This window comes from Syngnathus typhle, linkage group LG4 (assembly GCF_033458585.1).
Source record: "Syngnathus typhle isolate RoL2023-S1 ecotype Sweden linkage group LG4, RoL_Styp_1.0, whole genome shotgun sequence".
NCBI classification, from domain to species: Eukaryota; Metazoa; Chordata; class Actinopteri; order Syngnathiformes; family Syngnathidae; genus Syngnathus; species Syngnathus typhle.
In genome coordinates this window covers 5577858-5602219 of record NC_083741.1, presented here as the reverse complement: position 1 = coordinate 5602219, position 24362 = coordinate 5577858, and the positions used below count along the sequence as shown (strand labels likewise).

Below are 24362 nucleotides of genomic sequence, written 5' to 3'. Positions count from 1 at the left end.
TGATGTTACCTTCCGCTCCAGAATCCACCAAGGCCGCCACGTTGCGTAGCGTGAAGGAGTTGGAACTTGAACGGGAACAGGGAGAACAGGTGTTAGTCGAGCTTGCGCGGATCCCCCGACGCCGTGCGAGCTCTGGCCCGTTAACGGACATCGGCTCGGCGGGTGGGCCGCTCTATGGAGGCTGAACGGGCGGACAAGGGTGGCTGCGCGGGCTTTGCGGCGCTCTTCGCCCACGCCGCCAGGTCCGGATCTGCCGGTCCACGTGAGGCGCCAAGTCCATCGCACCTTCCAAAGTTCGAGGACGCTCGTAGGACACGAACGCGTCCTTCATGTACTCGGCGAGCCCGTGGAGGAAGGTGCTCACCAGGGCCGGTGTATTCCACTGGCTGCTGCCAGGCAATGTCTGGAACTTGAGAGCATACTCTGCCACCGATCGACTACCCTGCCGCAATGTGGCCAGCTCCTCGGCGGCGTCCTCTGTGGCCGAGCCCAGGTCAAATAGCCGTAGGAGTTTGCTCGCGAAAGCGTCAAATGAGTCACAAGCAGGGGCCCTTCGCTCATACTCAGCCATTCCCCACAGCCGTGCTTCGCCCGTGAGGTGGGACAGGACAAACCCAACTTTGGCTGGCTCGGTCGCGAACGTGACGGGTTGGAGACTGAACATGATGCTGCAGTTGGTCACAAACGCCCCCAAAAAAATGTTTGGGATCTCCATTGAACCTTTCCATATTACCAAGACGAGGCTCTGGAACATCCACGGCTCGCTGGGTCTCGGTGATGGAACGCAAGCTGGATGTGGGGGAGGGAGCGACAACAGCCGGTGGGATGTGGCTGGGCGGATGGCTTCTGGACATGGTACGGATGGTGCCGAGTACCTGAGCCATCTCCTGCTGCCGCTGTTCGAGCTGTTGCAGCTGGCTTTTCTGCTGCAGGCCCACTTTGATCAGGAGTTGGATGTCCGCCGACTGACTGCTGTCTCGGTCCGCTCCAGTCGACACAATGCCCTTCTGATCACTTGCTGGCTGCATAGTGTTGGTCAGCTTGAACTGTGAGAGATCGGACAGTACAGCCAAATGCAAGGTGAAGCATACTTTATTGTGGAGGGAAAGGGAAACGGTGGAGGGCTGAAGCGGTGCACGGGCGAGGCTGCGCTCGTCGGGTGTGGATAGCCGGATGGCAAGCCAGGGGAAGGAGCTGGCTGCTGGACGTCGCGCTGGCGAGGGCTGGACGTGGCGGACGGGTGATCTCCAAGGAGAGCAACTCCAGACTGATAAGGTAGCACTGGACAGACAGAAACAGAACCGAATCATATGGAAAAGCGGAGTCAATCTTCCAAGGACCGGTGTGCATGGACACATCACGAGACAAGTTGACAAGCGCTAATATAGACCAATATAGTGCTCCCAATGAGCCCCCGACAGGTGGCAGTGATCCTGGTAAGTGGGGGACGTGGCTGGATGACACCGGCGCGTGACACGCGTGAGGTTTTTGGAACCAATTATCCGCGATAAACGAGGGATTACTGTATTATAAATCACTGTTTTCAACCATGCGTTACATTGATTAAAGATTCAGAGGTCATGATACATTATATTAAATTTATATTTTAGCTTCCTATACCTAAAATTATTCCCATGTTAGTATACTGTATTTTTCGGACTATAAGTCGCACCGGAGTATAAGTCGCAGCAGCCATAAAATGCACAATAAAGGGAAAAAAACATATATAAGTCGCACCGGAGTATAAGTTGCACTTTTGGGGGAAATTTATTTGACAAAGTCCAACACCAAGAACAGGCATGAACCAGCAACAACAGGCTAAACGATACAGTATGCTAACAGTGATTCAAATAACTATAACATAAAGAACACGATTATTAAACCATCTGTGTCACTCCAAATCATTAAATCCATCAAATTCTTCGTCCTTTGTGTAAACAACGCCGTGTGTACGGCGTGCTGCAGACATCGGACTCGTCGTCAGTTGCAGTTCAAATTATTCCACAGGCCCATATAACTAGATATAAACTATATATCAAATAACAATAATATATACAACAATTTTATCAAACCATCCATGTCACTCCAAATCATTAAATCCATTGGAATCGTCGTCCTTTGTGTAAACACCGGCGCTTCTAACCCCGGAAGTGCGTGCGGGGCGCCGCTGATGTCAGTTGCAGTTCAACTTATTCCACAGGCCCATATAACTATATATAAACTATATATCAAACTATAATATAGAAAACTATTTTATTGAACCATCCGTGTCACTCCAAATAATTAAATCCATCGAAATCTTCGTCCTCTGTGTCACTTTAAAAAAAAAAAAAAACGTCTGTTGACTCAGGAACTCCATGTGCCGCTGACATCAGACTCGTCGTCAGTTGCGGCTCCAATTATTCCTTAGATCTACGTCTATATCTATATTGTAGCGTTCCCAAAGTTTATTTAACAAAACGACAATCGCTGCCCCCCTCCCCCCTTCACGGCCTCTCTAGACAACGTGAAACTACTAATAACTAACATAAATAACAAGTTTGTCAAACCTGTGTCACTCCAAATCATCAAATCCTTCAAACTCTTCGTCCTCCGTGTTGCTTACAAACTTTTTTTCATTTCGCTAAGACTAGCCTCCGCTTTTCGCCAGTCCCTTACAAGTTTCTCACTAACTCAAAACTTTATTTCTGCTGCTGGATTAACTTTTTCGGCTGCATATTTTATTACATGCAGTTCGTAATCTGCATAATATAATTTTCTTTTCAGTGCCATTTTTGTTAAGTCCTTCTCAGTTGATACGAGTTACAGCCAATGGTGAATTTATCAAAGCAGGCCAAGAGCGCCCTCATCCGGTTTAGTCTGAAAATAACATGTGAAGTGAATCTACTTTACAATGACGGACGGTAATGACGGTGTGAATGTGTGTGAGTGACCAAAAAAATTGTTAAGCCCTTCTCACTTGATATGAGTTACAGCCAATGGTGATTTGATTTGACTTTATTAATTCATGCTTGCAGTGCAGCCAAAAAAGGCTTTGGACATGTCTGCCAACAGTACTCTCACCGTTGTTGGTTTAGAGCAGTGCTTCTCAAATAGTGGGGCGCGCCCCCCTTGGGGGGCGCGGTGCTATTCCTGGGGGGGCGCGTGTGACCCTGGGGAACAGGCTTTTTTTTTGGCAGTACTAGAATAAAGTGTAATTGCGCGTTTACTACAGCAGGGGGCAGTGGCGTTCTCATTGTTACTTCTGTCACGTTTGCGACAGTGCAACATTTTACGACTTACAAGACAAGTTAGGATAGTCGGGGTGGGGAGGGGGGGCGCGAATAGTTTTCTTCTTGCTAGGGGGGGGCGTAACAGAAAATAATTGAGAAGCACTGGTTTAGAGTCAGTTTCAGTGAGCCAGGTGTGCATTGCCCTGACTAAGGCCGTAAGCTTACTGGTTTTTACACACGTCGAGCACTGTGGGCATTAGTTTTTTCAACACAAATCTTTCCATTATTTTCCCTACACAAGAGGTTAGTGAGATGGGACGCCAGTCTGATATTGAGCCAGTGTGTTGGCCTTTGGGTATGGGACAGACGTTTGACTCTTTCTATATATCAGGGACACACCCCTGCTGGTATGAGCAGTTGGCCAGGTGTGTAATGACCGGGGCCAGTTTCTCTGGCTTTGTTGAATTTATCAAAGCGCCCTCATCTGGTTTAGTCTAAAAATAACATGTGAAGTGAATGTACCTCACAATGACGGTAATGACGGTGTGAATGTGTGTGTGACAAAAAAAAAATGTTTAGCCCTTCTCAGTTGATATGAGTTACAGCCAATGGTGAATTTATCAAAGCAGGCCTAGAGCGACCTCATCCGGTTTAGTCTGAAAATAACATGAAGTGAATCTACTTCACAATGACGGTAATGATAGTAATGACGGTAATTACGATAATGACGATAATGACGATAATGACGATAATGACGATAATGACGGTAATGATGGAGTGAATGTGTGTGAGTGACAAAATAACCATTTTTTTCCGTGTATAGTGCGCCCCCATGTATAGTACGCACCCCTAAAAATGGCATGCTGATGCTGGAAAAAAGCTTGTACCCATGTATAATACGCACCCAATTTTTATGAATTTTTTTTTTTTTTTTTTAAGTCCCAATGATCGTCACACACGCAGGGAGGCAATGGGTCCCATTTTTATAGTCTTTGGTATGGTCTTAACTAGGCTGGATATATTTTTTTTTGTTGGCGTTGATTTCTCCGACTGCCCGTAAACGCACCACCGCGCTCCGTGCGCATGGAGCGTGTTTGAAGTGAACAGCAGAGAAGAAAGGAACAAGGCAAAGTGTTGTGAAATAAAATATTACCTGTAATACGGATTTAGGTAGAAAACTGAACTCTCGCTCTTTATATAGCTGACGTGTCTTGCTCATCCGTTCTGCGCATCTGTAATGGCGGCCTCCGTATGATATCCGGTTTGCGTGTGTGCGAGAGCGAGAGAGAGCGAGAGAGAGAGCGTGCGAGAGAACGCTCAACCGTAGCGCGCCGCCGACCGCCCAACTGCACCGGGCTGGTCGATTATTGTGACAGAGCCGTCGCTGAAATTTAGAAGATATTTTTAAAGTCCTGATGTACTTTCTAAAATTTAAGTGGACCTCAGTGCGCACTGCGCAGGGAGCTTAATTTGGTGCGGTCGCGCAACCGCAGCGCGCCGGGCGCTCACTGTCGCATTGCTTAAAGAGCGCCTTTGTGTTTTAGGATGAACAGCAGAGACCAAAGGAACAAGGCAAAGTGTTGTGAAATAAAATATTACCTGTAATACGCATTTTGTTATTTGCTGATTGAAACTGCTAATTAAACTGTGAATTGAAACTAATAGGAAGAAAACAACTCTCGCTCTTTATATAGCTGACGAGTCTTGCGCATCCGTTCTGTGCATTTTATTTCACAACACTTTGCCTTTCTTCTCTGCTGTTCACTTCAAACACGCTCCATGCGACCGCAATGCTCTCGTATCAGACGCTTGCTCGATCACCTGCTCGTTTGCTGTCCCGTGCGCGCACGAAGCGCGGTGGTGCGTTTACGGGCAGTCGGAGAAAACAACGCCAACAAAAAAAATTACATCCAGCCTACTTAAGACCATACCAAAGACTATAAAAATGGGACCCATTGCCTCCCTGCGTGTGTGACGATCATTGGGACTTAAAAAAAAAAAAAAAAATTTAATTTTTTTTTTTTGTACTCATGTATAATGCGCACCCCAGATTTTAGGACAATAAATTAGTTAAATTTTGCGCACTATACACGGAAAAAAACGGTAAATAAATTAGATTGTTAGAAATTTTGCATATAAATCGCTCCTGAGGATAAGTCGCACCCCCACCCCAACTATTAAAAAAGGTGCGACTTATACTCTGAAAAATACGGTAACGATTATTATCACTATTATCAACACCATATTTCCTCATTACTTAATAATACATGATATAATCCATTCTTGTTCTTTTTTTTCTTAATTCTTTGTATGTATGTATGTATGTACAGACTAATTGATGCTCATACCAGGTTTAATTTACCTCGGTGTTTAGGAGGGATTCATTCCTTTTTCTCTCCTGTGTTGGATCTGCTGCCTGAGGGAACAAGTCCATGACCAACCCAAACATTGAAAAAGCATTGAACAGTCTTGAAGCTTGAATGAGTCTTTTGCACTCGTACTACATTTTAGTGCGAAACATGGGCTTGTACCTCACTTTGTCATCCTTAGTGGCAATTTTATCGAACCATCCATGTCACTCCAAATCATTAAATCCATTGGAATCGTCGTCCTTTGTGTAAACACCGGCGCTTCTAACCCCGGAAGTGCGTGCGGGGCGCCGCTGATGTCACTTCCATTATTTTAGTGTCCTACTCTGTGCATTAAAAGAAACAATATTTAAGAGACTGCTCCCCAAAGATACCGTCCTCTTGCAGCCGTCTACCTTTTGTCTGCCCTGTGCTAAGGTTTGTGTTGATCGAAAAATATAAGTAAATAATGCACATGCGCATACATACACACATTCATATATATGTACAGTAATCCCTCGCTACATCTCGGTTCATTTATCACGCTTCAGTACATCGCGGATTCCCCCCCAAAATAAAATATTCAAAATAAAAATTCTAAATTGAGGAATTATGGCACGAAAGTTGCCTGCACGCCAGCAGAAGGCAGGGAATGCCCACAGAATTGCAGTATATACTCTTGTATCGTGTCACAAAATAAGTTGTTATAATAATAAGAAATCTAAAAACATATTTACAGTATTATACCTTCTTATAAAAAGTTGTATAATAATAATAGTTCTAAAAACATATTTACAAACATATCACAGTATGTATGCCCATTGTTGTAAAAAAGTTGTTATAATAATGAGTTCTAAAAACATATTTGCAGTATGTATGCTTGAGCTACATCTACTAACGTTACACACACACACACACGCACACACACACACACACACACACAGACACACACACACACACACACACACACACACATATCATATTTATATTTATCATACCCAAAAATTTGGGCACTCGTGACCATTCTCAAGATTTTCCTTTATAAATCATTGGTTGTTCGGATCAGCAATTTCAGTTAAATACGTACATCGAATCACAGACAAAAACAGTGATATTTGAGAAGTGAAATGAAGTTTATATGATTTACAGAAAGTGTGCATTCATTACCTCAACAAAACTAGGCAGGTGCATAAATTTGGGCACTCCAACAGAAAAATGACATCAATATTTAGTAGATCCTCCTTTTGCAGAAATAACAGCCAGTTAAGTCCGGCCCGTGGGCCAAATCTGGCCCTCGGGGAGATTTCATATGGCCTGCAGCTTTGGTCTTATAATGTATTATTTATGGACCGCCTGCACTGTCAAACTGAATTAAAAAAAAATCGTGAACCTTGAAACTGTAATTCCTCCTATTACCAAAAGATGGAAGCACCACCCCTCTCCGCTCATTTCTGCCATGGCGACTGCAAAGAAAACGAGGAAAGTTGACATTGAGGACCGTCGCTTTCAAGAGAAATGGGAATTACAATACTTCTTCACTGAAAATCAAGGCAATTGTGTTTGTCTAAAGCACAACCAGCTCCAAGCTGAACTGGCATCACAACAGCGATTCTTCACGCGGGGCTGAGTGTCAAAATTAAATCAAAAGTAAATATTACTTAATATTAAATATTACGAAGTGGCCATGTTAATACTGTTGATGTTATGAACCTGTAGACATGACACAAACTATTACTTTCTGAAAGATATTGTAAATGACAAGAGCAAAATTCACTTTTAATAATAACAGCCAACTTTGCATTACTTATAAGTCCTGTTTAAAATGTTCATGAGGCAAAAATAATTTCAAACTCATGTAAATTTAAGGTATTTCATACAGTTTGTTCAATGTTATCTGACTCTTCAGATATGAACGAAAGGCAGAATTTGTTTTTAGAGTTGTTCACATCTGCCTGAGCTGCTTAAATTTGCTTATTTTGTCATTTAAAAAATAAAGAAAATTGGGACAATAAAATTTGTTTTATAACAGTGTGTATTTGCATGAAATCTTTGTAATTAAAAAATGTCCGAAAAAACTATTGGCCCCCGGGCCCCTTCACGTTATCAAATCTGACCTTCCTTGCAAAAAGGTTGGACACCCCTGCTCTAAACATTTCCTATAGCTTCCAATGAGAGTCTGGATTCTGGTTGAAGGTATTTTTGACCATTCTTGACAAAATATCTCCAGTTCAGTCAGGTTTGATGGTTTCTGAGCATGGACAGCCCACTTTAAATCACACCACAGATTTTCAATCATATTCAGGTCTGGGGACCGAGATGGCCATTCCAGAACGTTGTGCTTGTTCCTCTGATTGAATGCCTTAGTAGAATTTAAGAAATGTTTGGGGTTGTTGTCTTGTTGAGGTATCCAGCCCCTGTGCAACTTCAACTTTGTCACTGATTCTTGAACATTGTTTGCAAGAATCTACTGAATCCATGCAACCTTCAACTTTAACTAAATTGCCAGTACCTGCACAGCATGATGGAACCACCACCAAATTTGACTGTGGGTAGCAAGTGTTTGTCATGTGTTCTTCTTCCTCCATGCATATCGTTCCTTGTTATGTCCAAATATCGACATTTTAGATTCATCAGTCCACAGCACCTTATTCCAAAATGAAGCTGGATTGTCCAAATGTGCTTTAGCATTCTTCAAGCGACTCTGTTTGTGGCATGTGCACAGAAAAGGCTTCTTCCGCATTATTCTCCCATACAGCATCTTGTACAAAGTGCACTGAATAGTTGAACGATGCAGTGTCACCATCTGCAGCAAGATCATGTTGTAGGTCTTTGGAGCTGCTCTGTGGGTTGACTTTGACTGTTCTCACCATCTTTCGCCTATGCTTATCTGAGATTTTTCTTGGCCTGCCACTCCGGGCCTTAACTAGAACTGTGGCTGGGATCATCCATTTCCTCACTATGTTCCTCACAGTGCAAACTACCAGCTGAAATCTCTGAGCTAGCTTTTTGTATCCTTCCCCTAAACAATCCCTGAACAATCTTTGTTGTCAGGTCATTTGTCAGTTACTTTGAGGCTCCCATGTTACCACTCTTCAAAGAAGATGCAAAGAGGAGAACAACTTGCAACTGGCCACCTTAAATACCCTGAACTGGAGAAGAATGGTCAAAATACCTTCAACCAGAATCCAGGCTGTCATTGGAAGCTATCGGAAGCGTTTAGAGGTTGTTAAAAGGAGGGGTTTTCTGTTAGGGTGCCCAAATTTATGCACCTGCCTACTTTGGTTCAAGTAATGATTGCACACTTTCTGTAAATCCTATAAACTTCATTTCATTTCTCAAATATCACTGTGTTTGTCTGTTATCTGATATATTTAACTGAAATTGGTAATTCGAACAACCAATGATTCATAAAGGAAAATCTTGAAAATGGTCAAGGGTTGCCCAAACATTTGCATACGACTGTATATTATTTATACATTATTTTCTACATGTCATTTATACTATTAATATAGTATGGTTTATGTCGGGTCTAAGTACCATCAGATATTAATTCACACACTGAAAACAAAGAGGAAAAGACAATCAGTATTTGTTTTACTCGAGAGGAGAATGACAGAGAAAGCTCAGTTACAGTCTCCATCCATTCTGAGCTCTTACTCTGTGTTCTCCTCTTTTTAATGTTTTAGGTTGCCCTGGTTACAAAGGCGTTGCTACACTAAAGGGAGAGGAGTTTGGAGCTGTCGCAACGCCGATTAGCGAACGAATGTTATGTGGGGCGAGGCTTTGGCCGTTTTGTGGCTCCAGCAGTACACAGTCTGTCCTGTTACTCCTCAGCCGGTTGGCAGCTGGTTGGCTGACTCGTCCTTGATTAGATATCTTGAAACGTGTTGAGTGTCGTTTTCCTGTGAAACAATGGAGCGAGACTTTTTTGCTAAGTTTCACACAATACAAATATCCTTAATGTTCCTAGTGCCACAACTTCCTGAGCTGATCATATCTTTACAGAGAATACACAAAACCTTCCCCGGGACATCTACTTTACGCATATGTTCCGTCAGGCACGTGGTTACGGACTGTGTTCCGAGTTGTACGATGATGCTGCCATGCCTATCTGAAGCAGTTCTAGATCTTGTTTGACTTGTCTATTTCCCTGGCACGATCCTCGTCTTTTTTCTCCAAAACCTTCGCCATGCTGGCGAAAACCTTTGCTGAGTAGGCCCTAGGTCTAGCTAACTAAATAACTTGTCTGTAAGTGATGAAAACCAAATCGCGAATTCACATTGCGTCGGTGTAAAAACAGTTCTCCGCGTAAGTTAAAATAACAAGTGGAAATGATGTGACGAAAGTAGCGCTAAAATGCTGCCGAAAATAAGGCGAATGTTGACGCATCACTGCTGCCAATAAATCAGGTTTACAGAGGCAAGCCGATTTCCGTACTCACAGCTGAACTAGTTTTGTCTTGAGATGTGCCAAAAGATGCCGTTGCGGCGGGCAGGCGAATGCTCGCGAGTCGCCGAAGCTAACGTTGCCCTTCTCTACCCCCCCATGTATAAACATTTTATCAATTTTATCATTATAATGCATAGCGCCTTATATATGGATCAATTGATGAATTTCTTGATCCATACTGCTTGTACACAGCGCTCTGCCAAAATGTTTCAGTACGTTTCAGTACGACTGGTGAATTACAAGGTCGCATCGCTTCCCAGCATTACGGCAACCGTGGTCAGGGGGCTTCACTGAATAGCTTTTGTACACGCAAGGCTATTTCATTTTTAAATAGGCTGTTCCCTTAATGTTTTCGAGTACATTTACGGATCAATATCCAACGGAATGGTAAGTAAGCAGCACCAATGTGTTAAATCAGTCTTTAGTTGGTTCCGATCACTTTTATGGGAGAGAGTTTGAGAAACGTGATTGTTTACAGGGGGCTGCCACGACACTTTGCTGAGGCTCATGGGAGTCTGCGAGCTGAGGCTCATGGGAGTTTGCGGGTGGCTAATGCTATAAATGATAGCTGCTACACGCACGAGGCTACCGTTTTTTTCCATGTATAATGCGCCCCCATGTATAATACGCACCCTAAAAATGGCATGTCGATGCTGGAAAAAAGCCTGTACCCATGTATAATACGCACCCAAATTTTGACTCCTACTTAAGTCCATCCATCCATCCATCTTCTTCCGCTTATCCGGGGTCGGGTCACGGGGGCAGCAGCTTCAGGAGGGACTCCCAGACTTCCCTCTCCCCAGCCACTTCATCTAACTCATCCCGGGGGATTCTCAAGGCGTTCCCAGGCCAGCTGAGAGACATAGTCTCTCCAGCGCGTCCTGGGTCGTCCCCGGGGTCTGCTACCGGTGGGACATGCCCGGAACACCTCCCCAGGGAGGCGTCCAGGAGGCATCCTGATGAGATGCCCGAGCCACCTCATCTGGATCCTCTCAACGTGGAGGAGTAGCGACTCTACTTCGAGTCTCTCCCGGATGACCGAACTTCTCACCCTATCTCTAAGGGGGAGCCCGGACATCCTGCGGGGAAAACTCATTTCGGCCACTTGTATCCTACTTAAGTCCGTGAACGTAAAATTATTTCAGAAAAAAGATCATCTTTGGGAACAACCGGATGTTATTCTGCCGGTCAGTATCACTGCGCATGCGCTAGCAAACTCGATAGCGAAGAAATGTTTCGGATTTGTGTATCTGTTTATTTAGTATTTATTCATCACTCTTACGATTGATTGTTTGAATTTTTGCCTTCTTGTTTTTATATTGTGTCGCGTACTTGTATGTCTATCGTGTTATGGGTCTCGTCACCGTGGGATAGAGAAAAACGTAATTTCGGTCTCTTTGTGTGTTGTGACATGTGGAGAGATTGACAATAAAGCTGACTTTGACTTTGACTTTGACTTTGAGGGTACATTGTGACACCAAACGAGCAGGTGATCGAGCAAGCGTCTGATACGAGAGCATTGTGTTCGTATGGAGCGTGTTTGAAGTGAACAGCAGAGAAGAAAGGAACAAGGCAAAGTGTTGTGAAATAAAATATTCCCTGTAATACGCATTTAGGTAGAGAACTGAAGTCTCGCTCTTTATGTAGCTGACGTGTCTTGCGCATCCGTTCTGCGCATCTGTAATGGCGGCCTCCGTATGATATCCGGTTTGCGATGGAGATTAAAAACCAAACAATATTTGACAGTAACACACCATCAAGGATTGCACCATTGCATCAAACGATGTGTCGTCAATTATGAATTTTACTGACTAAGTGTGTTGGGCAGGATGGCTGAATGCGATGCGCCATTGACAACAAACAAGAAGAAAGGTGATTTCAAGTTTTATTTCGAGGGAGATTTTCTTCAAAAATTGTTGTACCCATGCATAATGGGCACCCCAGATTTTAGGACAATAAATTAGTTAAATTTTGCGCATTATGCATGGGAAATCACGGTAAATACAACCCGGATTTGGATGAAGTTGGGAAGTTGTGTAAAATGTAATTAAAAACAAAATACAACAATATTTCAAAAACGGTCCTGGATTTTGTTCGACTCCTTCACATGTACAATACATTGTCAATAGAATTGCCACTCCGTCATTCCCGTTCACTCTATTCCAGGTTTCTCTGTAATTGTTCGCAAATGAGTCATGCCCTTCTCAAATCTAGCCACCATGCTGATTGTTTGTGTGTGTAGGTGTGTGTGTGCTTGTGCCTGAGGATGAAGTAGGCGAGTGTTTGCCAGCAAGTGGAGACCAGATACAGACTTTCAAAAGATGCCAATGTCAGTTTGTCGAGAAATACAATCGCGGACCGAGTCAAGGAGCTTGCAGGAAACCTGTCAACACAGCTGGCCGAAGAGTCACGTAGTTACACGACTTTTTCATTAGCTGTTGATGAAAGCACAGACAACACGGACACTGCACAGCTTTCCATTTTTATTAGAGGCTTGAAGTCGGACCTCTCTGTCACCAAAGAGCTCTTGGATGTCGCTGCCATGCATGGGACCACAACGGGTTGGGATATTTATGAACTGGTGGAGAAGTCAGTAAGTAAAACTGGATTGCCCTGGGAAAAATTGGTGGGATTAACTACAGACGGTGCACCGGCAATGTGTGGAGGAAAAACAGGCCTGGTTGGATTAGTGAAGGAGAAAATGCAAACCAGTAACTGTCACACGCCTCTGATCGTTTATCATTGTACCGTTTTTTTCCGTGTATAGTGCGCCCCCATGTATAGTACGCACCCCTAACAATGGCATGCTGATGCTGGAAAAAAGCTTGTACCCATGTATAATACGCACCCAATTTTTATGAATTTTTTTTAATTTTTTTTTTTTTTTTTTTTTTTAAGTCCCAAAGATCGTCACACACGCAGGGAGGCAATGGGTCCCATTTTTAAAGTCTTTGGTATGGTCTTAACTAGGCTGGATGTCATTTTTTTTGTTGGCGTTGATTTCTCCGACTGCCCCTAAACGCACCACCGCGCTCCGTGCGCAGGGGAAAGAGATCTCTCTGTATGGGAGAGACGTTGAAGAGGAATAAAAACAACCTTGGAAACCAAAACTTGCCCCTCGTCGTGACTCGGAGCCCCAACAAATGTTTCGGATTTGTGTAGGGTACATTGTGACAGACGGCAAACTAGCAGGTGATCGAGCGAGCGTCTGATACAAGAGCATTGCGGTCGTATGGAGCGTGTTTGAAATGAACAGCAGAGACGAAAGGAACAAGGCAAAGTGTTGTGAAATAAAATATTACCTGTAATACGCATTTTGTTATTTGCTGATTGAAACTGCTAATTAAACTGTGAATTGAAACTAATAGGTGGAGAACTGAACTCTCGCTCTTTATATAGCTGACGTGTCTTGCGCAACCGTTCTGCGCATCTGTAATGGCGGCCTCCGTATGACGTCCGGTCCGCGATGGAGATTAAAAAACAAACAATATTTGACAATAACACACCATCGAGGATTGCACCATCGCATCAAACGATGTGTCGTCAATTATGAATTTTACTAAGTGTGTTGGGCAGGATGGCTGAATGCGATGCGCGATTGACAACAAACAAGAAGAAAGGTGAGTTTTATTTCGGGGGAGATTTGTCATGTCTCGTCCCCAGTTTTGCTATGTGTCTAGGTTGCCATAGTTTCTGTTCGTGTCACCCCGCTCTTCCTGTGTCACCTCAATCGATGTAACGTGTTTTGTATTTAAGTCCTGTCTGCCCCTCGCTCACCGTTGGATCATTGCATGTGTTACTGTCATTCTGTTCCTGTCTTTGGTAATGTCACCCTGTCTTTTTGTTCCACGACTTTGTCGGTCAGTCCTGTTGTTGGTTTTGTTGTACCATGACTTTATTTAAAAAAAAAAAAATAAATAAATAAAAAAAAAAAAAATTAAAAAATTTTTTCTTTGTACCCATGTATAATACGCACCCCAGATTTTAGGACAATAAATTAGTAAAATATTGCGCACTATACACGGAAAAAAACGGTATTATACACCAAGAAGCTTTGTGTGGAAAGGTGCTGGGGATGGATAATATAATGACCACAGTCATGAAAACTGTGAACTTCATTCCAGCACGTGGCCTGAATCCCCGCCAGTTCTATCTGTTCTTGTAGGAGATGGGATAGCTTTGGCCACTCCGTAACCACCTCAACAACTGAATAAGAACACATTTTTAATACTACAACTAAAATACACAATGGCAGTTTTTGCTAAGAGGCAATTTGTGCTAAGTCAATTAGCAAAATGCTCCCTGTCCGTAGAATATAATGAATTGACTAAATAGCAGAAATGTATCCTTCCTGACAATAATTTGGATAATCACAACCAACAACAAAGAACACATTGATAACCGGAAGCCATGGCTGACAGGGGCTGTCCTCAGGCTGCTGAGGGCCAGGGACAAAGCCTTTAGAGCGGGGGATGAGGCTGGCTTGAGGACACCAAGGGCCGACCTGTCCCGGAGCATCAAGGAAGCGAAGAGGGCGTTCTCTTGCAAGATTACCGCCCACTTCAAGGACAGCAGGGACGCACAGAGCCTTTGGCAGGGCATTCAGACCATCACGGACTACAAGCCCGCACCGCAGAGCACTGAAGGCGAAGTCCGTCTGCTCAATGATCTTAACCGCTTCTTTGCTCGCTTCAACACTCCGAACAGCACTTGCCCGCTGAAGGCCACTCCCCCTTCACACGAGCAGCCCCTGTGCCTCTCTGCCGACAGCGTGAGGAGGGCGCTTGCCGCTATCAACATCCGTAAGGCGGCGGGCCCTGACAACATCCCGGGTTGAGCGCTGAAGGACTGCGCTGGGGAGCTGACAGGTGTCTTCACGGACATCTTTAACATTTCCCTGCAGCAGGCCATCGTCCCGTCGTGTTTCAAGGCTGCCACCATCGTACCTGTGCCGAAGAAACCTGCTCTGTCCTGCTTCAAATACGACCGCCCCGTGGCACTGACACTCATCATCATGAAGTGCTTTGAGCGGCTTGTCATGGAGCACATCCGATCCATTCTCCCCCCCACCATAGACCCCTTCCAGTTTGCGTACCGAGCCAAACGGTCCTCTGAGGATGCCACCTGCTCTGCCCTCCACTCGGCCCTCACCCACCTGGAGAGAAGGGACTCGTATGTGAGATTGCTGTTTGTGGACTTCAGTTCTACTTTCAACACCATTGTGCCACAACGACTCATCTGCAAACTCGACGAGCTGGGCCTCAATACCTACCTCTGCAACTGGCTACTGGACTTCCTCTGTCAGAGGCCACAAAATCTCCCCAAGGCTGCGTGCTCAGTCCGCTGCTCTTCATCCTGTTGACGCATGACTGCACAGCAACCTACAGCGACAACCGCATAGTGAAGTTTGCTGACGACACGACTCTGGTGGGTCTCATCACCAAGGGTGACGAGACTCAATACAGGTTGGAGGTTGACCTTCTGACCACGTGGTGCAGGGACAACAACCTCCTGCTGAACGTCAACAAGACCAAGGAGATTGTTGTTGACTTCCGGAAGGGTCACACCGGAAGGGTTGTATTGCTGTTTGGGGTGGTAGCTGCACTGACTACAATATGAAGGCCCTGCAGCGCATAGTGTACACGGCTGGTAAGATCAGGGCTGTGGACTCAGACTCGGGGACTCGGACTCGGTCGGACTCGGTCATTTTTGCCGGACTCGGACTCTGTGCTGATTTTGACCGAGTCCATAGAGTCCGACAATAAAAAAAATAAACATTTGTGTTTATTTTTCGTGCGTATTTGCTTCGCTTGAGTTCAATAAGGTTTTTGGTCGAACGCGCATGCGCGTGAGGGGAAATCCCGCAGAGGAGGGACAAACAGAGCGATTGGTTTTGCTGGCTTTTTAATGAATGGAGACTGTGACTACGGGGGCCCATTAGGTCCAGAAAAGCTGACAAGACGCTTGCCAAAAAAGCAAGGAAATAATGCACAGCTAAACGAATATATGACGATGAACACAGGACGTTTTTAACAGAGTTAAAGTAGTTTTTTGTTGAACGCTATGGCAAGCCATTCTGCCTGATATGTCGGACGTCATTGGCACATTTAAAAGCTTCAAATGGTCAGCGCCACTTCAGCTCACTTCATGCCAATATCGATAAGGACTTTGCAAAAGGGACTGAATTTCGCAAGCACAAGTTTGGAGACTTTGAAAAGTGAGGCAGAAAAATAGGTAGTTTTTCAAAAAATTACGAAGCACTCAGAGACTGTCACACTTGCATTGTTTCAACTGGCTTGGGACATTGCACGGGCTAAAAAGCCATACAAAGAAATGGAGTTTGTTAAAATATGCCTCAGTGACGTTATTGAATTTTATTTTCATCATGCTGCTGAGAATGCGCGTAGGAATACTGTCCACAGCCCTGCTTGCTTGTTATGAAGACAAATTTAATTGTTGCGTGCGCGCCCGCGCCTGCCTGCACGTACAAGACCCACAATGCCCCGTGCGCAGCCAAGATGGAAGAACCCTGGAGCAGCGAGAGAACAATGTTTTGCCTCTAGATTTGGGGGGGAAACGGAGCGTAAGTTACGATCAATGCGGCCACGTTGAGTTGCACTTAGGCTAATGTTTACATTATGTACCAATGTCAAGGACGATTATGTCACCCAGCTTATATCATTGATGTGTTTCGATAGTTGTGGGGTCGTCACTAATTATTTGTGTTTAGATAAATGTCTGAGCTATAATGGTGTAATTAATGATTAAAACTTGAAAGTATCTGTTTCTTGTATTTGTTTATATGTTTAATAAAGAAAAAGCCATCACAAAACTGTTGTAATTATTTAGATTTTGATCTAAATTAGCCTTGAATAAAGACTAAGCAGTCACATGAATTAACAGAAAAAATGGACAGCCGGACTCGGACTCATGGTCAAGAGGCCGGGCTCGGACTCGGTGCAAAAATCCGACCGAGTCCACAGCCCTGGGTAAGATTATTGGTGCTTCACTCCCCTCCTTGAAGGACATTTACACCTCCCATCTCACCCGCAAGGCGACCACGATTGTGAGTGATGTGAGTCACCCCGCTCACTCTTTGTTCGATCTTCTGCCCTCTGGGAAGAGGTACAGGAGCCTGCGCTCCTGCACCACCAGACTGACCAACAGCTTCATACTCCAGGCTGTTAGGATCCCGAAGTCTCTCGCCCCTTCTGCGTAGCGTCCTGTACTTTTGCGCTATGTTCTGACTGTCTGCTGTGTGCACACTTGCTCTGTTTTGCTCCTCTTATTTACCGTTTTCTTTCCGTGTATAATGCGCGAAATCTAACTAATTTATTGTCCTAAAATCTGGGGTGCGCATTATACATGGGTACAAATTTTTTGTACTTTTTTTTTTTAAGAAAATCATGGTACAACAAAACCAACAACAGGACTGACAACAAGACAGGGTGACATTACCAAAGACAGGAACAGAAACCAAACAGACATCATGACAGTAACACATGCAATGATCCGACGGTGAGCGAGGGGCAGACAGGACTTAAATACAAAACACGTTACATTGATTGAGGTGACACAGGAAGGGAGGGGCGACGCGAACAGAAACTATGGCAACCTAGACACATAGCAAAACTGGGGACGAGACATGACAAATCTCCCTCGAAATAAAACTTGAAATCACCTTTCTTCTTGTTTGTTGTCAATCGCGCATCGCATTCAGCCATCCTGCCCAACACAGTCAGTAAAATTCATAATTGACGAGACATGGTTTGATGCGATGGTGCAATCCTTGATGGTGTGTTATTGTCAAATATTGTTTGTTTTTTAATCTCCATCGCAAACCGGATATCATACGGAGGCCGCCATTACAGATGCGCAGAACGGATGCCCAAGACACGTCAGCTATATAAAGAGCAAGACTTCAGTTCTCTCCCTATTATTTTCAATTCACAGTTTAATTAGCAGTTTCAATCAGCAAATAACAAAATGCGTATTACAGGTAATGTTTTATTTCACAACACTTTGCCTTGTTCCTTTCGTCTCTGTTCACTTCAAACAAGCTCCATACGAACGCAATGCTCTCGTATCAGACGCTTGCTCGATCACCTGCTTGTTTGCTGTCACAATGTACCCTACACAAATCCGAAACATTTGTTGCGGCTCCGAGTCACGACGAGGGGCAAGTTTTGGTTTCCAAGGGTGTTTTTATTCCTCTTCAACGTCTCTCCCATACAGAGCCGCCTTTTTCACGTCCGCACTGATCGCGGTGGTGCCTTTACGGGCAGTCGGAGAAATCAACGCCAACAAAAAAAATTACATCCAGCCTAGTTAAGACCATACCAAAGACTATAAAAATGGGACCCATTGCCTCCCTGCGTGTGTGACGATCATTGGGACTTAAAAAAAAAAAAAAAAATTTAAAAAAATAAAAAATAAAAAATTGGGTGCGTATTATACATGGGTACAGGCTTTTTTCCAGCATCAACATGCCATTTTTAGGGTGCGTATTATACATGGGGGCGCATTATACACGGAAAAAACGGTATTGTGTTATTGGTTTATTTATTATTTATTCATCACTCTTATTATTCATTGTTTGTGCCTTGTTTTTATTTTGTGTTTACTTGTATGTATATCGTGTACTATGTCTCGTCACCGTGGGATAGTGGAAACGTAATTTCGATTTCTTTGTGTGTCTTGGTATGTGAAGAGATTGACAATGAAGCAGACTGACTTTTTGATACCATTTAATATTTTCTAAAAAGAAACCTGGTCCCACCTTGATAAGGTATGAAAATCATATTAAATATGTTGTGCCTAGTACAGATGGAAAATTACACTTAGTTTTTGAGCTACAATCATATTCATATATTACAGGTAAAATGCACATTACTGAACTAATTTTAAATGACCAATAAGACTTCTGAAAAGAGAAAGAACATTTCTGCGAACTTTTTTCTTATGAAAATACTTCGGTAGAAAAAAAAAGTACAAAGCAGTCAAACCATAATTATTAAAACCACTGCAAACATGGATTATACAGATTTCAAAGAGAAAGTCAATGAAACAGTCAAAACACGGTTTGTACACTATCGCACAAATATATATTCGTATATTGTTTGTTAAAGAACTGGAGATCTAGGTGTAGAATTTAGAAAAGACACATACACAGCAGATTAGTTGAAGTCTAGTTGAAGTCTCAGTCCTGCAGGCTGGCTTTGGTTTCAAAAGGCTGGCTTGACAACAAAGCAGTAGTGCTTTCAAGAGACTCTGTGGAGGCCACCTCATTGGGTTGAGTTTTATTGATTTCCTTTGTCTCCAGCCTCTTCTCCCAGGCCAGTTTCTCATCCTCTCCTTCACCTTCATTCCCTGGTAGATCTGGTGGCTCACATCCCTGCTCCTGAAGGAGGCTTAACTGGTTGTTGAGGTCATTCCTCTCCTTCTGCAGAGCTCTACAAAGCCTCTCCAGAAGCTCCAACTTACCCTGCAGAGCCTTGAAGTGGCCGTCTTGCAGAGTTTTCTACAACAGAACGAAAAGTTTTCATGGTGGGTTCAGAAGAAAAAAGAAAGGATGTCTGCCTTTAAAGGTACCTAAACGTATATTGTCAAACAATAATAATAAAATGGCTATGTAGCGCCAATGACATGGAAAGAATTAAAGCCAACCACAGTACATTTGACCTTGGCATATGAAAATTGGCAGGCATGAGTAACAGCCTGAGATGTACAATATTCTACAGTATTCATTGTAGCCAAAGACTAAAACGAAGACAAAGTGAACTATGAATATTAGATTGTCCGATTTTATCCAGCTGTTAAGCCTTTTGCTGGTGCCAATTTGTAAACAGTTTCATTTCTTCATCTCCTGGGTCATGGGGAACTCTCCTGTCAGCCCATGAATTGAATACAATATTAATGCTGGCTAATGTTTTTTTCTATCCTTATCATTTCCATGCCAAAGTTCTCTTTTCTACATTTCCATTCTCCATGATTCAGAATAACACATTATTCATTTTAAAAACACCATGCAACCATGAGCAACATCTTTTTTGCTGGTGTCTAAGGATTACACGTGCCAAGCGTATATGCATACTTCTGAATATTTAGAAGTTAAACTGATCACTAATCACGGAGCTGCCTGATCTGGCGTCTGTGGCAGAACAGCGGGTGTTAGCCAGGCTGCTGCCAATCAAAGACAACCCTGTCCACCAACTTCAGTAGATTCAGTGACAGGCTGTTGACACCGTTTTGGTGCAAGGAAGGGCTGAGGGGTTATTTCTTCTTTTGTCTTCTTTCACTCTCAGAGGAGCCAGAAATACAGACATATTCTTCGTAACATAAGACTGAAACTTATCTTACAGCTGAATGCACGGGTCTTGTTTTTGAACCATGGCAGAAAATGCTCTTTGAGAAACTCCATACATTATGGATGTATTTTTTACACTGTCATGGATCATTAATCTCGTTCCCCATGATCTTAACCCGAAACATATTTCCACCACCTCCTTGTTGGTGCCGTAGCCTTGTTTGCATGGAGTGACCGTCAACCAACCATCCACGACTCCATCCATCTGGACCATCCAAGGTTACCGGGCATTCATCAGTGAACAAAACAGTTTTCATGTATTGTTTGACCCACAGGAGCCATTTATGCTTGTGTGCAATACATACAAGAGGTCGAAATGATGGCTTACGCACAGCTGCAAACCTCTGGAGGACCCTGCATCTTGTTGATGCACTGGACACACCAGCAGCTTTGAAAACATGTCTGCTACTACGACAAGGCATTTTTGCAGCTGCTCTTTTAATCAATGTGATTGCCTGTTGGAAAGAACCCTCGCTTTTCCCTTATCAGCACGCACACATGTGTGCTCGTAATCAGCTACATGCTTCTTGATTGTGCGATGATCGCACTGAAGTCTCTTGGGAAATTTGATTGTTGCCTTGACCCAAACACTCAAATATTTGTCTCTTTTCAGCAGCCGTCAGGTCCTTTTTTCTTTCTTGCCCATTCTGGTTGACAATGGTAGGTAATGTGGACAACTTTCTTAAGTAGTTTTCCCTTTAATTAGACTTACCTGCCAAACTAATTAGCAGAGGTGTCTGCAATTGGTTTCAGTGATTCAAAGGCCCCTGACACATCACCATGTATGAGTTTAACTGACAAACAAAAAATTCCCTACCATAGCAATCCTAAACACTTCATGCATAATAATTTGGAACGCGGTGTATATGAACTTTAGCTAATCAGACATTTTTGAATCCACATTTACAATACCTCTTCTGCCATCCGCAGCAAAGTCTGGTTGTTGCTCTCCCATTTAGTTCGCCACTGTGTTGTTTCTTTCTCCAGTTTCTTAAGTTTCTTCGTCATCTGAAAAGAGAATAGTGTTAGTCCCTCCGCACAGCGCCTAATGTGGCCAAACCCGACTGGAATGCCATCCATTGAAATATACAAATTCAATTAACCTAACAATATAATACAGCCCATGACAGAAGATCTGTCACTTATCCATGTCGTGGAACCAAAGACTTATGACCTGACTTTAAATTCATCAGTTGGTTTTAGAAATAACTAAAACCTGAAACTCTCCCGAATGAGGTGTGATGTATGAAAATAAATTTGCTTCACTACAGAAATGGTCTAATGATTAATTGAACACTGAAAGGTCAGATTTTGCCAAGCATTTTGCCACTTACAGAAAGTAATGTGAAAATCAAGTAAATGATGTACTTCAAATACAAAATTTTTTCAGAACATTAGTGAATGAAGTTGTGCTATTAGAACCATATAAACACAAGACATTTTCATATTTTCTATGTTGTGTATGTGTGTGCGCGTGTGAGTGTGCCTGCGTGTGTGGCAGGAAATAGATTTCAAACCTAGGTTTGTGTATTTGCCCTCTAGATTTGGACAGAAGCCTTTGCAGCTGTAGAGCACTGAGAAGGCAACAAAGTTAGCCCGAGCACTAGAAACTAGAGGTTTACATACACTGTGCAAAAAGGATACAACGAATTTTAACACCAAATCAGACAGACACCGGGGGCGGTGGATGGGGCTCGGACATGGCTTTTACGCACGCCCGGTCCTACTCTACGGAGCTCTCTTTCACCTCCGTGGATGGAAGTCGGGGGCTGGCTCTCGGCCGGGTGGCTGTCCGGGGACGGTGGATGGGGCTTGGACATGGCTTTTACGCACGCCCGGTCCTATTTTATGGAGCTCTCTTCTACCTCCATGGCTAGAAGTGCCACCTCCGGGGATGGAAGTCCATGCCGCCACACGCCTGGAAGTCCACGCCAGTGCTTGGGGCCGTGTGGCGGTGAACTATTCATGTTATAGTTATTTAATATATTTTATTTCATGTAGCAACTTGTATATATTTTTATCGTTACAGTTCTGTCGTTGTTGGCTTGTTGAACTCTTGTTTTGTTAAATAAAGAGCCGTTTACTAAACCCACGTCTTTCCTTGTACTTTGTTAACGCTATAATATAGTTATATACTAGATCTGTGGAATAACGACGAGGCTGACGTCAGGGCGCACGTGCAGCGTTGTTGACAAAGGACGAGGAATTTGATCGATAGATTTAATGATTTGGAGTGACACAGATGGTTTGATATTATTGCTTATATAATAGTTATTTGATATATAATTTATACATCATTATATGGGCCTGTGGAATATTTTGAAGTGCAAGAGCCGTCAGCGGCGCGCACGCATTGTTGACGATTGATGGATTTAATGAATTGGAGTGACGCAGATGGTTTTATTAACGTGTTATTTATGTAATAGTTTTTTTAATAACTCTGAATGTTACGTCAGGCCCGTTCTCAGCTCTTCGTTTGTGTTTGTCACGTTAGCATACCTATCGTTGAGCCTTTTGTTGCTTGTTCATGTCTGTTCTTGGTGTTGGATTTTGTCGAATAAATTTCCCCCAAAATGTGACTTGTACTCCGGAGCGACATATATGTGTTTTTTTTACTTTTAGTCCGAAAAATACGGTACAAACATTCTTGACCAACTGCCATTTTATTCTGAAAAAAGTACAATAAAATAATAATAAACATACATAATATTAAATTAAATAACAGCAATAAATAATATTCAATTCAAAGTAATCGGCAACATTAACTCAGGAGCCCAATATATAAAGCATTTTAACCTACAAAACAAAAATGAATTAACAATTTGTGCAGTTTTTTTTAATCAAAATGAGGCAACATGATGGAGACCATATCCACGGCTGCAGGTAGTATCAGCTCTTCTGCAATGGTGTGCGATTGTGCGGCGGGAATTGTCAGCACAAACATTACATGAGCAAAACAAAAGGAAATTAAGAGCAAACGGATGTCACCAAGGCTGAAACATTCAGAGAGAACATATCTATTGTCTCCTTCCTTTTGCACTGAGAAATTTAGTACATTACTTTATATTATGCTTACAGTGTTTGCTAATTGACTGAAGTAGCATTCACAAAGTGTGATGCTTACAGTGCTTGCTGATTGACTGAAGTAGCATTCACAAAGTGGGATGATTGTTCGCAATATTCAGCCCGTTTTCACTGAAAAACCTCAAGCATCTTATCAGCGTGATTGGGGTGCAATGACTTTATAAGTGCCGCCTTAATCATTCATGTACACTGAATGCCTACCTTGTTGGGAGTGACAATGAGGCCAAGTGTAAGCTGTCTCATGCAGGTAAACAACCCGACCCCGACGTCAGGCTAAATGATCCCAGATAGTTTCCAAGTGCTCATTTTCATGTGTTAACAGGCACAAGTGAGCAGCTCTCAGCGTCATCTGAGCCATCTGACGACATGCTCTCTGAGGCTGCTTTCGAGTTGGAGTTGCAGTGTGTCTTTAACGTGTCAGTATGAAAAAGCAAGTGGCGAAGAAATTAAAGCGAACAGTGACTTAACTTCAATTGTCTAGCCAGTGTCGCAGGCTTCCACTTCCTCTCAAATGCTCCTGCTCGTCAAGATGCCCCTATGATGATGTGGGTTCATGGTGACACGGTGTCTGACCAACCGCTGCCCAAACCTCTCAAAGGACGAAATGAGCACGCTGCCAGAGAGCGAGCATGACTGGGCGGGCAGAGCACTTTTTGAGAGGCGGCCGGGGGGAAAAGCCGTCATCAGGGCAAAATCGCCACCCTGCTAAGAGCCCCCGAGCGTGCCAGCATTTTTCACGCAGTTGCCTGCCTTGCTTTATCCCATTCTAAATTTTTTTGTGGGAACTGTACAAGATGTGGGGGGTGAAAATGGCATGCCCTAACTTCAGCCACTGCCTGACTGGAGCCGGAATATACAGCACCGTGTGACGAGTCCAGAACATGAGCAGCTGGTACTTTATGG

At 43.5% G+C, this 24362-nt stretch overlaps 1 protein-coding gene and 1 long non-coding RNA gene across 3 annotated transcripts in view; both read right to left on the bottom strand.

Moving 5' to 3' along the window:
- Positions 1–1076: 1076 nt before the first annotated feature.
- Positions 1077–5858, bottom strand: LOC133153272 (uncharacterized). The gene is made up of 2 exons (XR_009714287.1): positions 5575–5858; positions 1077–1281 (listed from the first exon to the last, which is right to left on the bottom strand). It is a non-coding gene; the product is annotated as an uncharacterized LOC133153272 (long non-coding RNA).
- Positions 5859–18739: 12881 nt separating this feature from the next.
- The window catches only part of txlng (taxilin gamma), a 69038-nt gene continuing 63415 nt past the window's right edge, over positions 18740–24362 (bottom strand). For both annotated transcript variants that reach the window (XM_061275908.1, XM_061275909.1), the window contains 2 exons: positions 21288–21383; positions 18740–19529 (listed from right to left, as the gene is read on the bottom strand). In XM_061275908.1, coding sequence (XP_061131892.1) covers positions 19209–19529; positions 21288–21383 — 417 coding nt within the window. In that variant the 3' untranslated portion in view covers positions 18740–19208. The remainder of the gene's footprint in view (positions 19530–21287; positions 21384–24362) is intronic.